This window comes from Argiope bruennichi, chromosome X2 (assembly GCF_947563725.1).
Source record: "Argiope bruennichi chromosome X2, qqArgBrue1.1, whole genome shotgun sequence".
Taxonomy (NCBI): Eukaryota; Metazoa; Arthropoda; class Arachnida; order Araneae; family Araneidae; genus Argiope; species Argiope bruennichi.
In genome coordinates this window covers 181,734-199,349 of record NC_079163.1, presented here as the reverse complement: position 1 = coordinate 199,349, position 17,616 = coordinate 181,734, and the positions used below count along the sequence as shown (strand labels likewise).

The 17,616-nt window shown below is 29.3% G+C and overlaps 1 protein-coding gene across 1 annotated transcript; it reads left to right on the top strand.

The window, feature by feature from the left end:
• Positions 1 to 237: 237 nt before the first annotated feature.
• Positions 238 to 16,754, top strand: LOC129960323 (uncharacterized). Its single transcript, XM_056073688.1, has 3 exons — positions 238 to 1,765; positions 15,634 to 15,693; positions 16,582 to 16,754. Exons 1-3 carry the CDS (start codon positions 238 to 240, stop codon positions 16,752 to 16,754), a joined length of 1,761 nt encoding a protein of 586 aa, XP_055929663.1.
• Positions 16,755 to 17,616: the final 862 nt, after the last annotated feature.

Genomic DNA, 17,616 nt, shown 5'->3' with positions numbered 1-17,616 from the left:
TTTAGAGGAAATTTGCCCATTTTTATAAAAAACTTTTTGTCATAACGCACTTTTAGAGTTCGAATGGGAAACTTTTATTCTAACAATTTTATTCAAGCTGAGGGTGTTCCTCAGGGAAGTGTCCTCAGTGTCACTCTTTTTATTGTTCATATAAGTCAAATTTTAAATCAATTACCATCATCTGTTCATGGAAGCTTCTATGTTGACGATCTCCAGATTTCATGCCAAGGAAGTAATATGCATTTAATTGAAAGACAGCTTCAAAATGCAGTCAACAAACTAGTAACATGGTGTGATGAAAACGGGCACACCATCTCTCCAGAGAAAAGTCGGTGCCTCCATTTTTGCAGAAAACGTAATTTTCACTCGGAACCTAATATTTATATTCGTAGCCATACTATTCCAGTTGTTGATGAAATACGTTTTTTGGGGGTCGTATTTGAACGCAAACTCACCTTCATTCCACATGTTATGTACTTGCGAAGGAAATGTGAGAGAACCTTGAACATCTTAAAAGTCCTCTCCAAAACTTCTTGGGGAGCAGATCGAGCCGCCCTAATTCGTATTTACGAGGCAGTCATTCTTTCCCGTATAGATTACGGATGCATGGTGTATGGATCCGCACGTCCTAGTGTTTTGCGCAGACTGGATACTATCCATCATTCAGCATTAAGAATCTGCTCTGGTGCCTTTCGAACATCCCCCATAGAAAGTTTATACAATATTTGTTATCAACTACCTCTCTACTTAAGGCGTAAAAAAATTGCCGCCTTGTATTACTTCCGAGCGCAGTCTCTCCCGAAGCACCCTATATCTGAATTAACACTTTTAGTTGGTCTTGGGAGAATTTATGATGTTCGTTCCTCTTGCATTCCACCTTTCAGTATGAGAATGAAAAAGCGTTTGCAGGACTCGGACTTTAATTTAACAATTATGTCTACAAATGTCTTTTGCTTTGCCCCATGGGATAATCCAGAATTTTCCTTTTTAAATAAATTTTCTGGATATGATAAATCCACAACAGCATCTGTGGTTTTTCAACATATATTTCTCTATCATCGCTGTCAGTATTCATCTTTCATCCCAGTTTTTACAGATGGCTCGAAATCAGATGGACATGTCGGATTTGGCATTGTATTTCCATCTGCTACACTGATCTATCGTTTACATACCTGTTCTTCTGTTTTTACTGCGGAACTAATGGCAATTTTCTCTGCTCTTCAGGAAATTTCGATATCTACTTATCGCAGATTCATTATTTATACTGACAGTATGAGTGCTTTAGAGACGCTCTCCCATCCCGACAATCAAATGCATCCTGTCGCCTTAGAAATTCTAAATACTTTAGTGCTTCTTCGAAATAAGACATTTAATATTTTATTTTGTTGGGTACCGAGTCACTCGGGCATTTCTGGGAATGAGGTAGCAGACTGTGCTGCAAAAGCTGCTTCTTCATTTCTTTCACAAAATATTCCTTACTGTGATGCGAAGAAATTTTTTCTTTGTCATCTTTATTCCACTTGGCAGGCAAACTGGAATGAGCAAGTTGACAACAAACTGCATACCATTAAATCTTTCATTGGATTATGGCCTGTACTCCCTGTACGGGGGTTGGATGTTAAAGTGACCCGCCTCCGTATAGGACATACACGTCTAACTCATAAACATCTCATTTGTGGAGAGAGGAAACTCATGTGTCCTACATGCAGTATAGATTTTACTGTAAAACACATTCTTATTGGATGTCCTGATTTTAAATCCCATTGTGAGTTGTTTTTCCAGTCATCGTCTCTAACTATGCAGGACTTGGTGGGTGAAAAACACCACCCAAATATTTTTAACTTTTTAAAAGCTATTCGCTTTTTTATATGTATTTGATAAATCGTCATCTTAGATAAACTTTATCCTTTTTCAACTGCACTCTCTTTGTTTATTTTGTAACTTTTTATTAGCTTCTTATTTTCATGTATTTGGGCATTTTCTTATATTGATAGTTCCATTGAATTTGTGTTTTAATTTTTAAATTTTGTTGCTGAATAAGATTTTGTGCAATTTCATACGCTGGAATTCTGAATATTACTTTTGTGCTAATTAGGTTTTAAAACTTTTATATCCATGTTTTTATTGAATTGCTGAAACTTTAAAAATAAATTACATTTCAATCTCAAGTTTTATATAATACCATATGCTTGGCGCAGTATGGCCAAATTTGGCTTTTGCTCCAAAAAACCTCAACTACCTACCTACCCACCTACCCACCCCTCAGGGACTCACCTACTATAGATGATTACGGGTGTCCCAATCCCGAGGTTCCCAGGGATCTATACTCCCTTTATGTTTCCATTCCCCTACGCCTTCTGCTATCTGCTTAATTTTTTCCTTCCCTCGACGGCAAACGAGGGAGCTCACCATGAGAAGCTGTCGCCGCTCTGTTTGCTTCTTGCTTCTCATGGACAGCCAAAACCCCACGTGTTGGCCGTGCGTGGCGACCCATTAGAAAGACGGGTGGTGTACTGTGGTCCCCTGTGCATCAATCGGCTGGTAGTTAGTCACCTTAGTGGCTAGGCTGCTTGGGATCAAGCGAAGGGGTTACTCATTGGGCTTGGCGTTAAGGGTGGTCACTGTCCCCGGAGGTAACTCTGAGCGTATAGGTACTGGCTAGCACTAAGGTAAGCGCTGAGGCTGGGAATGGCCAGAGCCGGTGGCTGCCTTCCTTTGTTGGGCTCCGTGGTGGGCGGTGCCGTCGGGCCTGAATTTCTCTCAATATCACATGGGCTCTTCCAAAAAATCTCCCTTCAGTGGGCATCATAAGTATCTAAAATTTGTCAACTTTCAATCGACTAACTTTCATCATTTTGACTCCTTTTTTATAATGAAACTTGAGTAGTATAAAATACGACGTTCTGGCCTACCTTATAAAACACCTCAAAAAATTATCAAATAACATAAAAAATTTAACGTATCAAGTCAAAAACTTAATTTATTTATATCCATCGTATCTGCGGTATCTGAGTAAAAAAAAAATATTTTGAGATTCTGATTTTGAATAATCCCTTGTAAAATGAATATGTCTTAGAACTTGATCTAGAATCGATCAATTTTCTTTAATCGATTCGATTGTAGTAGCTCCAATTTGCAGTTTTTTAGATTTTAAAAAACCTCTTCCATTCACAAAAGTTGCTTTTATATTTCCAATATTTGCATTATTTTTATCAGTAATTTTCAATTGTAGATGAATGTAAGCTCTCGAATAAAAAATATTATCATTCTCACCTTTAATATTAAACTTATACGTTGCATTTTCGTCATGAACATAACTTGGACTTTCACATTCTATTTCCTAGTATTCAAATTTTTCCAAGATCATTATTTTGAAAATAATGAGTATCTGTCAAATCATAAATCTTTTCCATTTATTAGGGATGAAAAGACTATCATTACTTGGAATACTTTTTAAAACCTCCTCCGATTTTATTTTTCGATAAAATTTCTTCTATTTTATCATGAACAATTTTCTTTGCTTTATCTTCTAATAAAGGTTTAGCTTCTTTAACAGCAGCTACAAACAAATCCTTAAAAAAACCTTTTCCTTGAATTTTTTTACTTCTAATGTACAATCTATGTTTATTCATTTATTGAGGATGAAAAGACATAAAGGTGATAACCTTTCAGGTTTAAGCTTTTCGCTGTCTAAAGTGATAACCTATCGGTTAAATCCTTCGATTTATAGTTGAAAAGAATAGGGTGAAGTCTAACATTAAGGTGATAACCTATCGGTTATTTTTTGCATCAAGTTGTAAATTTTCTTTAAATAATTTTCCTCTTCTTCTTCATATACAGCTACAAAATTATATTCAATTCTTCCTTTATTCAAATCTATTAGTTCATTATTTTGATTTGTGATTCTCATTCTTATTCTATATATATTCTTCTTTTCCACAGAGGAAAATATCCAGTTATTAAAATCCTTAGATATATTACCTCCATGAGGAATTTTACTGACAAATGAATGAATAACATCCGAATCACAATTATTAATTAATGAGCCTTTTACGATATCACAATGAATATAAATTCCATGTGTAATATCTGCAATATATTCACCTGTTTGATTTTCCTGATCTAATATTTTAGATTTAATACCCAATAGTTGATGAAGATTACCGTTTGTTAAATCCATTTTAACATTTTTCTTCAAGTTAACAGAAATTAATTCTCTTTCTTCAATAATACCAAATTTAACGGGTGAATCCATTCCAAACAGTTCAATCATATAACGAATTAAACTTTTAACAGTATTACTACCATTAGGAATCTTGATGAGCCTTTCATTGTTTCATTCTATTAATTTAAACTTATTATTATTAAATTTTTCCCTTATGTTGTCTTTTTAATAGAAAACGACTCTAAAGCTAACTTTTTAGTCTTCAAAGGAGGTGAATATTCAACGGTAAAGTCTTCAGATTTTTCATAATTATCTGATGTCAATTTTAAACGACTTATTTATTATAGTCGAAAAGAATATCGTCTTAGGGATGAAATCCTTCGGTTTATATCAGGAAAAGTTGACTAATCTCTCATTATAAGCACTTGGTTCTTGAGTAAAGGAATATAAAACTTCAGCAGGTGATTTTCCTTTATTTCTTCCACTTATGTATTTCATACAAAATAAACCCCATTTTACCGAAGTGGGTTGTTGTAAAAAACTAGAATTATATCTGATTTCTTTCTTAGAAGTTTTAAGATAATTTTCAATATTTTTAGGAATATCCCCTTCTTTGAATTTGATCCCTTCACATTCATATTCACCAAAAGAGTCAAAATATTCAACAAATTTATATTTCGGATCATTGTAATAACAAACCCAATGAGTTCCGGGTCCGGTTGAAATATCAAAATTAATTATTCCATTTTCAAATTTTCTCATTTGTTTAGGTAAAGTATCTATTGTAAAAACCCCTCGAAATCCTTTCTCTTTAATCATATTTTCATTAATCATTGCATCGAATATTCCCTTGGTAGATACACTCCCTTTCCATTCTTCGGTTTTTTTTATTACCAGAGCCTGTTATTTTATCTAACGCTTTATTAGCACTCCAAGCACCGACTCCAGTAGCTGCACCGAGTCCTAAACTTGTTAAAATATGTATAAGAAATGGCAAAAATCCTCCATTTTTCTTCAATTGAGTTTTACTGATAGTAATTCTTTTTCCTTGATTAATTTGATTAATCTGTGTTTTTGTTAAATACATTTCATAATTCGATGATTTAGATTTATCGATTTGTAAGGTAATTTCTTCATTTTTTTATAAGAGCTGATTTTAATTTATCTATCTGCCCCCCACTTAAAAAGACTTTCTTTTTAATATAACTCATTTATTATAGTCGAAAAGCTTTATAAGAGAAATTTATGATAATATCGTATCACTTGATCATTAGTCATGAATCCTTCTTTATGTAATCTATCTATTAATATAACGAACTGATTATATATTTTTGTTGGAATATCACTTTTAAATTGATAATTTTTTTTTGTTAATTTATCTAAAAGCATCTTCTTATCTTCTAAACCTTCTCCAATATAATCTCTACCTAATTTTATAGTGCTCAACGCTTTTATGTATTTTTTCATATTATTCATCTTTTTATCTGCATCTTCTATTTGATTTATTTTCCCATGAGCACTCGCAGTTTCTTTTGCTCGTTTGTATTCATCTCGTCTATTTTTTACTGCTTTTATTATTTTATCCAGTTCAGCTTCGGTTTTATTTACTAATTCTGATTACTAATTCAAAACCTTCATTTTTAATAAAAGATGTATTTAAATCTCTATTAAAATGCATCTTAAATATATCTTCAGCTCTCTCAAATATATTTGTAATATCTGACGAATAATCAGGCTCAATTTCTAATGGAAGTTTGCATGATTCATGCTGTGGTATAATTGAAAAATCATTTGTATAGCTTGCAACATTTTGTATAGCTTGTATTTGCTGTTTCCTAGTTATGTCTTGTTTTTCAAATTCTTCTAAAAATAGGTTTATACTTTTTCTTTAAAGATTTTTCTATTCCCATTTCTTCTTCTAATTTTTCTTCATTTATTCTTCTTTTTTCTTCATCTAATTTATTTATATGTATTAAATCTCTTATTTCTATACTTTTCTTCTTTAAAGAGGGTTTTGAAGATGAAATCTTTCGATTTAAAGCGTCTTCATTTATTCTTTTTTTTTCTTCCTCTAATTTTATGATACCTTTAAATCTTTCAAGTCTTTTTCATTCATTTATTAAGGATGAAATCCTTCGGCTTTACTCGTTGCAAAATAGGTTTTAGGATGAAATCCTTCGGCTTTACTCGTTGCAGAATATTAAATCCTATATAAATGATAAAAATCAAAAATTATAGTGAAGGAGAAGAATTTACAGATTCAAATCAAAATCCATACATACCAAAACATCCATTTCGTTTATTAATTACAGGAGCATCGGGTTCAGGAAAAACGAATTTATTATTGAATTTGACCTATGATTATTTAGATTTTGATGCTTTATACGTGTGTGCTAAAGATTTATTTGAACCTAAATACTCTAAATTACAAGAAAATTATACAATGTTTCAAGACCTTAAAAAGGAAGATATCATTAACAATATTAAAAATCATAAAAAAAAGGAAAAGGTTTTAAGATTATACAACAAATTCAAAAACAAAGAAGCCTTGTTTTCATCTGATTTGAATGAATTTATTACAGTGGATGATTTAGATCCGTCTATTAAAAACTTGGTTATATTCGATGATTGTGTCACAGAAAAAAATCAAAAAGGTATAGAAGATTTATTCATAAGAGGAAGGAAAAAAAATGCATCAATTATTTATTTATCACAATCTTATTATTCTACACCAATCAATATTAGAAAAAACTGCAATTATTTCATTTTCTTTAATCTTCAACCAAGAGAAATGAAACAAATTATTAGGGAAATAGATGGTAAATTAAGCACAGAAGAATTTAAACAATTATATAATAAATGCGTTCAAAAACCGTATGATTTCTTTATGCTAGATTTAGTGAATCCAAAAATGAGATACAGACAAAATTTTGAACATATATAAATGGAAGAATATTTAGAAAAACGGATCTTTATTTACAGAAAGAGTTATAATTGCTTTCACAAGATAAGCATTTCTTTATCTGTCAGTAAGTTTATTTTGAGCGCAACAGGTTTATCAGCATTCGCTTTTATTCCTTTAGCAGCATTGAGTTTAAGTGCTGGAATTGTTGAAATTATTGAAAAATCGTTAAATATTTTAGAACGGAAAGAAGAATACAAGCAATGTTATAGATTTTATAAACAATTGTTAAATTTATGGAAAGCTAAAGCAATTTCTGAAGAAGAAATCTATCAAAGATAACAAGATTTTATTATAATAGTTTAAACTTTTTTCCTGTCGAAAAATATGTAAAAAATACTCAAATGAATGGTTATAAATATGTTAAAGCCTCAGGATAGTCTTTTCTTCCATAAGCCGAAGTACTTCATCCCTAAAGACGATAGTTTTTTGACTATAATAAAAGGGTTTGCTCTAAGAAAAAGACATCTTGCTGCTGTAAAAAATTTGTCATTGAAAAAATATCAAAAAATGGAAAATTTAAGGGATGTTGTCATAAATGTGGTCAAGTAGGTTCAGGTGTATTTAAAGCAGATAATCCTAAAATCCTATCAGATTTAATCAAAATAATAAGTGATCCGAAATCAGTTAAGTATGGAAGAGGTTTTATAAATTCTGCGATAAATAATTTACCATTCGAATTGCATTTACCGGGTCATAATTTTACGGGTCCGGGAACTCAATTATTATGGGGAAAACATAGATTAAATCCAGATTTGTCATATAAAGATTGGAGTAAACCGATCAATAGAGTTGATAAAGCTGCTTATAATCACGATGTTTGTTATTTAAAAAATAAAGATACAAAAGTAAGAAATGAAGTATGTGATTCAAATATGTTGAAAGAATTGGACGATATTGAAAATCCAACTATTAGAGGAAGAATTGAAAGAGGAATTGTAAAACCTATTATTAAAACTAAAAAAAGGTTTGGAATGGGACTAGGTATTTATTGTGTAAAATGTAAAAAAGAAACAGAAACTAGAGATATAAAAGAAAATATTTCTAAAAATAATAGACCTATATTAAAAGGAATTTGTGTACAATATGAATCTAAAAAGTGTCGTTTTTTAGGACTGGGACAAACATTAACAAAAAAGAAAAAATCCTAAGCCGAAGGACCCTAGAAAAAACATATTATGATCCAGAAACTGGTTATTGTGGAATTAACGAGTTAAAAAGGAAGGTTTCATCCTTAAAAAGAAAAACAGGGGCAATTACAGATTTTTTGCATTCTCAAGATGTTTATACTAGATATAAACCTGTTATAAGAAAATTTAAGAGAAGAAGAGTATATGTTTCTCACATCGACGATCAATGGCAAGCAGATTTATTATTCATAAAAAAATTTAGTAAATACAATGACGGAACTAACTATTTATTAACAGTTATTGATATTTTTAGCAAATATGCTTGGGCTATACCAATTAAAAGAAAAACAAGAGAAGAAGTTACTGAAGCATTTAAAAAGATATTTAAAGGCGATAGCCTTTCGGCTAAGATGAAAAATCCTTCGTATTTTAAAGGAGATAGCTTTTCGGCTAAGGGTAGAATTCCGAAAAATCTTCAAACAGATAAAGGAACTGAATTCATTAATAAACATACTCAAAAGTTATTCAAAGATAATAATATTCATTGGATTACAACAGAAAATGCTGAAATTAAATGTTCTATAGTTGAACGATTTAATCGCGCTATTAATACTAAAATAAGAAAATATTTAGCGGCTAACAATACTAAAACGTATATAAATGTATTACCAAAATTACTAAAAAATTATAACAATTCTTATCACAGATCTATAAAAATGACACCTGTAGAAGCGAGTAAAGAAGAAAATGGATCATTAGTTTATAAGAATTTATACAAACCAAAAGTGATTAGAAAACCGAAATTTAGCATCGATGATACAGTTAGAACAGCTAAATATAAAGAAACCTTACAAAGAGGTTATGATCCTACATTTACTGAAGAAATTTTTACCATTTAAAAAATATTGAAAACAGATCCAATTACTTATAAAATTAAAGATTTAAATGGAAAAGAAATCAAAGGAACATATTATGAACAAGAATTGGTTAAATATAATAAAAAAGATGATGTTTATAAAATTGAAAAATTATTAAAAATAAAGGAGATAAATATTTTGTAAAATGGCTTGGTTATCCCGATGAATATAACAGTTGGATTAATGCAAAAGATTTAACCGCCCTTAAACTTTAAAAGTAAAGATTTAACCTTTACGTCTTTAAAAGATGACAGCACTCATCAAAATCCTTTCAAAACTTTTTTCGTCCTTAAATCAAGAAGGAATACGATCATCGGATATGCAATTCCGGGTTGTCTAGCGGTTATAACGTTCGTCTCGTGACTCTAAGGTTGCGAGTTCTATTCTGAGGGTTGTTTTTCAGGAAGAAATCCTTCGAAACCAAAGTCCAAAACATGACGTCACGGCCATCTACGTGGCCGTTATTATGTAATAATTAAGTTTAAAAATAGTATTACATAAATGAAAACGAATTTTCTTGATGACGTAATTGAAAATGATTTCATTGATGATAGTGATTCTTCTGACGAAATTAATAAGGATTATTTGAAAATATTTAAAAAATGAAAAATAAAGGTCAACTGCATTTTACCGATGAAAAAAAAGTATATTTTTATGAAATCAGTGAGATTGATGAATATTTTTAAAAAAAGATACGAGGCAAGGATACGATATTTTAATAAATTTAAAAGAAAACATAACCTGAAATTTACTAGCGATGCTGACGAAAAGTTAAAAAAAAATTTAGAATTTATGTATTTTGAGAAAAATTTGAATTACTATTATTTTATAAAGAAAATTTGTGATTTGTATAATATTCCCCACAATTTGATTGACAAAGGAAATGAAAAAATATGGAATGGCTTTATCTTTAAGGGATGAAAGGTTATCCCCTTAATAAATTGTAATGTAATAAATGGATGTGACAAAGATTTGTACACGTAAAACAATAAACGATTTTTATAAGCATAGTAATTATGGAAAATTAAATCGAGATAATATATGTAAAACCTGTAAATCTGAATATTATAATGCAAAGTGTGAATGTTTATTTGGTAAAACCTATACAAAATTGCATAAAAAAAGACATGAAAGTTCAAGTTATCATATAAAACGCATGAATGCATTCCTCTTAGCCGAAAAGGCTCATTACATTCACCTTTAAAAATTGTTTCCTAATAAATGGAAGTGCAACTGAAGTCAAAGACTATTGGTGAACTTAGAAAAGTTGTAAAACAGTTAAAAATAGAACAACCTAGAGGTTGTAAGAAGGTTAAATTGATTAGATTATTAAGGAAATACGTTAAAGAAACAGGTGAATATAAATATGTTTGGGTAGATTTATTAAACTTGGATGCTACCGATTATTTGAATAAATATAAAGAAATATTTATCAAAAAAAAGAGAAGCGTAATAAAATTAAAAAAATATTTGATTCTTTTGATTTAAAATTTGATAAAGATAGTAACGATTTTAAGGCTCAAACAAAAGAAGAAAAACAAAGGATTTACTCCTTAAAAAATTTAAATTCGAATTATTTAAAAGAAAAATTTATTAATTATCCGAAAAAAAGAAATATAAAAAAATCTTTTGAAATGGTATAATTTAAGATTTGATAAAAATAGTAACGATTTTATACCTATTCTTAAAAAATGTGGTATTTGTGGGAATTATTTCAAAAAATTAAATTCTCATATAAAATGTAAGAGTCATTTTTCAACTACCATAAGAGGACTTGAAGATATTGAGGAAGGTAAGAAAGCCTTCGGAAACAGAATAAAAACATATTTTATTAAAGATAAACGTAATCAAAATGTAGTAGAATCTATGCATGATTTCTTAGAATATTATAGATATGCTATTATTTTTAAAATAAACGAACTTAGAAAATATGGTAATTTAAAAGTGAGCGTTCATATGGACTGTACCTTTACGAAAGAAGATAGTGAATTATCAAAAAATTTTAAAATTCCTATGTATATCATAACAAAAACAAATGACTTACAAATTTTTTATGATTTTATTGTGGATAAACTGATAGAAGAAGCAGATGAAATGGAAACAAAGGGATCTGGATGGGCATTTTCAGAAGTCACTTATTTAGAACTTAAAATTAATAAATATGATCCGTTAAATGCTTCTTCTTATATAGATTTACCGAAAGAACTTAAAAGTAAAAAAGCTATTATAAATGTTAAAAATAATGATAATAAATGTTTTATGTGGTCTATTTTATCAGCAATTCATCCTGTACTGAAACATGCGCAAAGAGTAACAAAGTATGTAAAATATGAAAATGAGTTGAATTTTAAAGGGATTAAATTCCCTGTTTCTTTTAATGATATTAAAACATTTGAAAAAAAGAACAATATATCTATAAATGTTTATTATTATAATGATAATGAAAAAATGGATATATTATATTATACTAAAAATAAATATAAAAAACATGTAAATTTGCTTTATTTAAAAGTAGAAAAAATGTAACATTATTGTTTTATTAAAGATTTGAATAAATTATTAAGACAACAAAAAGATAATCATCGAACATTTTTATGTGATCGATGCTTGCAAGATTTACAAACCAGCAAAAAATTAAAAGAACACGAAAACGATTGTATGAGAAAGGAGCCCTGTGGAATTAAATACCTAATGAAGGTGAATTTATAAATTTTCAAAATTCTTTGAGGATACCGTTTGTTATTTATGCTGATTTTGAATGCTTATTGAATAAATATAGTACTTGTCAATCAAATCCTGAAATTGAAATTGAAATTTCATATACACAACCCTATCAAAAGCATAATGCTATGGAATTTTGTTATTATATCAAATACAATAATGATTATTTTAAAGAACCTGTTTATTATCATGGAGCAGATGCTGTGAAAAAATTTATATCCATGTTAAAAGAAGATGTTATAAAAATTGAAGAATTTATTAAAGAAAAAGAAAAAAAAAGTATAAAGATCTTAAATCAATGGTTGATTTTAATGAAAAGCATTATAATCAGACTAATAAATGTCATATATGCGAAAAAGAAATAAATAAAAAGGATGAAAAAGTAAAGGATCATTGTCATTTAACTGGAAAATATAGAGGACCAGCACATAAAAACTGTAATTTGAGTTATAAAATTCCAAATTTCATACCAACAATTATTCATAATTTATCTGGATAGGATGCTCATTTGTTTATTAAAGAAATTGGATATGATGAATCTAGATTGGATGTTATTCCTAATAATGAGGAAAAATATATATCTTTTGGTAAAACATTTGGAAATTATTTAAAATTAAGATTTATAGATTCGTTTAAATTTATGTCTTTTAGTATTGATAAGTTATCAAAAAATTTGAGAGATAATAAAAATTTGAAATATGTATTTAAAGAAACTGCAAAACATTTTCCTGAAGATAAACTAGATTTGATAACAAGAAAAGGTGTTTATCCTTATGATTATATGGATGGTGAAGAAAAATATGAAGAAACTGAATTACCACCTAAAGAAGATTTTTATAATAGATTGAATGAATGTGATATAACAGATGATGATTATAAACATGCACAAAATGTATGGAATTCTTTTAATATTAAAAACCTAAGAAAGTATTCAGAATTATATGTTAAATCAGATGTATTAATATTAGCAGATATTTTCGAAAAATTTAGAGATGTTTGTTTAAAAACATATAAATTAGACCCTGATTGGTATTTCACAGCTCCTGGTCTATCTTGGAATCCTATGTTAAAAAAGACTCAAATTCAATTAGATTTGTTACATGACATTGATATGGTTTTAATGATAGAAAAAGGTATTAGAGGTGGAATATCTCAATGTTGTAATAGATATGCAAAAGCGAACAATAAGTATATGAAAGAATATGATAAAAATATTGAATCTAACTATTTAATGTACTTAGATGCTAATAATTTATATGGATGGGCTATGAGTCAATATTTACCTCATGGCGGATTTAAATAGATAAAGACAAATGCAATACGAAATATTCTTAAATGTCCAGATGATTCAAAAAAAGGATATATATTAGAAGTTGATTTAGAATATCCAAAAGAATTACACGATTATCATACAGATTTACCTTTAGCTCCAGAAAAGAAAATACCAGATGGGTCTAAACAAGAAAAATTATTAACTGTATGATAAAACTAATTATGTTGTGCATTATAAGAGTTTAAAACAGTATTTAGAAATGGGATTAAAATTGAAAAAAGTGCATAAAATTTTAAAATTTGACAAATCCAAATGGTTGAAAAAGTATATAGATTTAAATACTGAAATGCGAAAAAAGGCTACTAATGAATTTGAAAAAGATTTTTATAAATTAATAAATAATTCTGTATTTGGAAAAACTATCGAAAATGTAAGAGAGTTGATATTAGATTCTGCAGTAGTTATAAACAAGCTAAAAAATTGATTGCAAAACCAAATTTTAAAGGTATGACAATATTTAGTGAAAATCTCGTAGCTATTCATATGAATAAAACTGTAATAAAATTAGATAAGCCGATTTACGTTGGAATGATTATTTTAGATTTATCAAAACATTTAATGTAGGATTTTCATTATAATGTCATGAAACCTAAATATAAAGATCTTACATTACTTTATATGGATAGGGATAGTTTAACATATGTTATTAAAACAGACGATTTTTATGAAGATATGAAAAATATGATTAATTATTTTGATACATCTGTTTATCAAGAAAAAAATCTATATAATATGCCGAGATGTAATAAAAAAGTATTGGGTAAAATGAAAGATGAAAATAGTGGTGTGGTTATGGAAGAATTTGTAGGTTTAAGAAGTAAAATGTATTCAATAAAACTAGAAAAACAGAGTGTTGAAGAATACAATAATAATGAAGAAGACGAAGAAAAACATAAAAAAATTGAAACAAAAAAATCAAAAGGAGTTAAGAAATGTGTTGTAAAAAATAGAATTTCCTTTAAAGATTATAAAGATTGTTTATTTACTAAAAAAGAATATTATATAGATATGAAACTCATTAGAAGTAAAAATCATGAATTGTATTCCGTAGAAATAAACAAGTTAGCTTTATCTGCGAAAGACGATAAAAGATATATTTTAGAAGATGGAATTCACACTTTAGCATTGGGTCACTATAAGACATTCTTAAAGCCGAAGGATTTTCATCCTTAAAATATAATACTAAATAAATGGAGGACTTGTTAGGTGATATCATAGCTTTAGGTTTTACAAACGAAGACGATCGTGAAAGAATTCGTTATTTGTGCTATTATGTGCTTGGCCTGTATGAAACATATAGATATGATGATACTGAAAATAAATTATCAGAAAGTTTTCGAGAAATGACTGAATTAATTTAAAATGAAGAAAATGAAGCTATTAAATTGAACGGTTTGGGTGTTTTATATGTCATCCAAAAAAATTTATTCTGCTGGTAAAATAATGATACTGGTAAATTTATTCTGCTGGTTTTATAAAAATAGTTCTAAATAAATGGATGATCTAGAACAACTTACACGAGAACTTATGAAACTGAATTTAAAATATTTAAGATCTGACTTACATGAATTAATAACGAAATATACGAAATATACGAAAAATACGATAATTAATTCATATAAAAATAAAATATCTAATGAATTGGGAAATATCGATTCAATCACAGAATTAATCGACTCAATTGAAGAATTAATCAATTCATAAGACGCAAGTCTTTCTAATTCTAAAAAAAATATTTTTTTAATAAATGGAAGCTTTCAATAGACTCAAGCCGCTTGTAACATATAGATTAAAAGATTTAAGGGCTGGTGAATATGCTCTATTATCTTTGAAAATAATTCAATCTATGAAATATGGATATATAGTTATTGCAAAATTACAAGTTGAAGGGCAAGAAAAAGAATATTTTCTCCCTAAACATAAATCAAACATATCTGATGAAGCAATTGATATAATTAATGAAGGCTCATATCTTTTTGGTTATGGAGGTAGGATTGATGGTAAATTTGATGATTGCTATATCAAGAAAATTGAACAGTGAAACTTTTTTTTATTTTATTACTTATTACTTAATTACTTATTTTTTCTTCAAATTACGACTTCTTTTAACCGACCTTAGGATCCTTTTTTATGTTAAAATTGAAGGTTCTCCAGTTGTGTTTTGAATCTGAATAAATGTGAACAACGCGTGAATTCTTTATAAATTTGTTTAAAAGTTGAATAATCGCATTGAGTTAAGTTGGTTAGCTTTTTTGAGTTTTGCGCTAAGTTTTTGACTTGATACGTTAAATTTTTTATGTTAATTTTTTGAGGTGGTTTATAAGGTGGGCCAGAACGTCGTATTTTATACTACTAACGTGTGTCTGAAAATAATGAAACATTTAATAACATCTCTCCTTTTCTAGTGCAAAAAGCTATTACAGTAACAGTCGGAGACGTGTCTTCCATTCGAAAAATGCGTTCAGGTGATTTGTTGGTGGAAGTCAGTTCTAAAAAGCAAGCACAGCAAATCATTAAAATAAAAGATTTGGTACATTTCCTGTGGCAGTCACACCTCATAATTCCTGAAACTATACTAAGGGAGTAATTACGTGCGGGGAATTGTTCAATGTCCCTCTTGAGAAAATTACAAAAGAGCTTAAACCTCAAGGAGTAACACAGGTACGTAAAATCAATATTAGACGGGATGGTCAAATTCAACCAACAAAACATTACATTCTAACCTTCCATAGTACCAAATTACCAGAATTCATATATGCAGGATACATAAAATTACTGGTTAGGCAGTACATACCAAATCCGTTGAGATGCTTTCAATACCAACGTTTTGGGCATTCCAAAGTTAATTGCCGCGGGACCCTAACTTGCGCCCGCTGTGCAGGAAAAGGCCATGAAAGCCAACGATGCAACACAGAAGAAAAATGCGTGAATTGTGGTGGAAATCATGCATCTTATTCTCGAACCTGTGAACGCTGGCAACTGGAAAAACAAATTACAACAACTAAAATAAAAGGAAATATATCTTATCCTGATGCGAGACGGAAACTTGTTGCATTAACACCCAAACCTGGTTTAAATTATGCATCCGCTGTTCAAAACTCCTTTTGTGAAAATTCTCTTGCACAAACTGTACTAAAAAAGGCATCAAAACAAAAACACAGGTAAAATTGTCTGACACTGAAACTTCCCTGAATAGTACTCCTCATAATAGTAAAACTGTCACACTTAAACCAAAACAGAAATCAAATAAATTCCTCAAGCTAAAGCTCTCCAAACGTGGCCTGACTATTAAAGATCTTGCCAGTAAACTTAAAAAAACAACTTTAGAAGTTTTGTTGTTCTTGGACTTGCAGATAAAGGTGTCGCTCATAAGGACTTAACTCCCATTTTTGGTGGCGCATCAAAAAGTCCCGAAATCATCTCACTCCATCCATCTGAGGAGGAGGATGAATTTGAAATGAGGTGCGATGTCACGCAACCTCCGAACGCTGTTCTCACCCCTTCCCTTGCAAAAAGACTTTCTTAATGGCTACTCTCTTGGAATAGTCGCGGCATTCCAAACTTCATGACATCAAGACCATTATCAGACCATTGTTGAAGATGACCTTTAACTTTCTTTTGCTTCCCTGTAAAGTGTTAAATGTCATCAAAAGGAGGATTGAAGGATCAGTAGGAGGATTGAAGGAAGGAAGGAAGGAGAATCAATAAGGAGGATTGAATAAATCTCTCTCTCTCTCTCTCTCTCTCTCTTTGGCTTCATCTCTGAAGAGGAGTGGGTAGTTACTCATTGATGATGCTTATGCAGGAGTGCCATTTTTTATTTTCTCAAGTGGAACAATATAATTGCATGCTTGCATACAGAATTAATATAATATTTTATAATATTAATTATATTAATATTTAAATATTATTTAAATTATAATACATACCAATTAATTGAATTAATTTATGGTTAATAAATACTTTTGACTAAATTCTCTTTTAACAACAGCATTCAAAACTTGAATAGTATAACTCTTACATAACTATTTGACCTTTTAATAGTTTTGAGAATTCTAAAAAGTTTTGAATTCAACAAAGTTTCATAAAACTGGAACTGAAATTAAAAATTTCACAAGCAAAATCAAAAATTTTGCTTGTGAAAAAAATACATTTGATACTAAAATAATATACTATGAAGTTTGAAATTCCTTATGAAAATCAAGGAAATGAGATCGTTTCAACTGCTAAAGGAATATCTGATTAAAGAGCGATCCGTGCCATCAAAAAGAAATTATCCATCAAATTTGAGGCTGGAGATTAAGTTCACTGAAGTGTCTGTTGAACTGATGTGTATACAATCATGTTTAGGATAGTAAGAAATAGTTACTATCGAATTGAAGAGAACG

Excerpts from the sequence above, each read along its gene's own strand:
- LOC129960323 (XM_056073688.1), top strand. The coding sequence starts at position 238 with ATGCATTTAATTGAAAGACAGCTTCAAAATGCAGTCAACAAACTAGTA. Across the intron at positions 1,766-15,633 it reads TCCTGATTTTAAATCCCATT|TGCAAAAAGCTATTACAGTA; the intron begins GTGAGTTGTTTT and ends CTCCTTTTCTAG. Across the intron at positions 15,694-16,581 it reads CATTCGAAAAATGCGTTCAG|ATAAAGGTGTCGCTCATAAG; the intron begins GTGATTTGTTGG and ends TTGGACTTGCAG.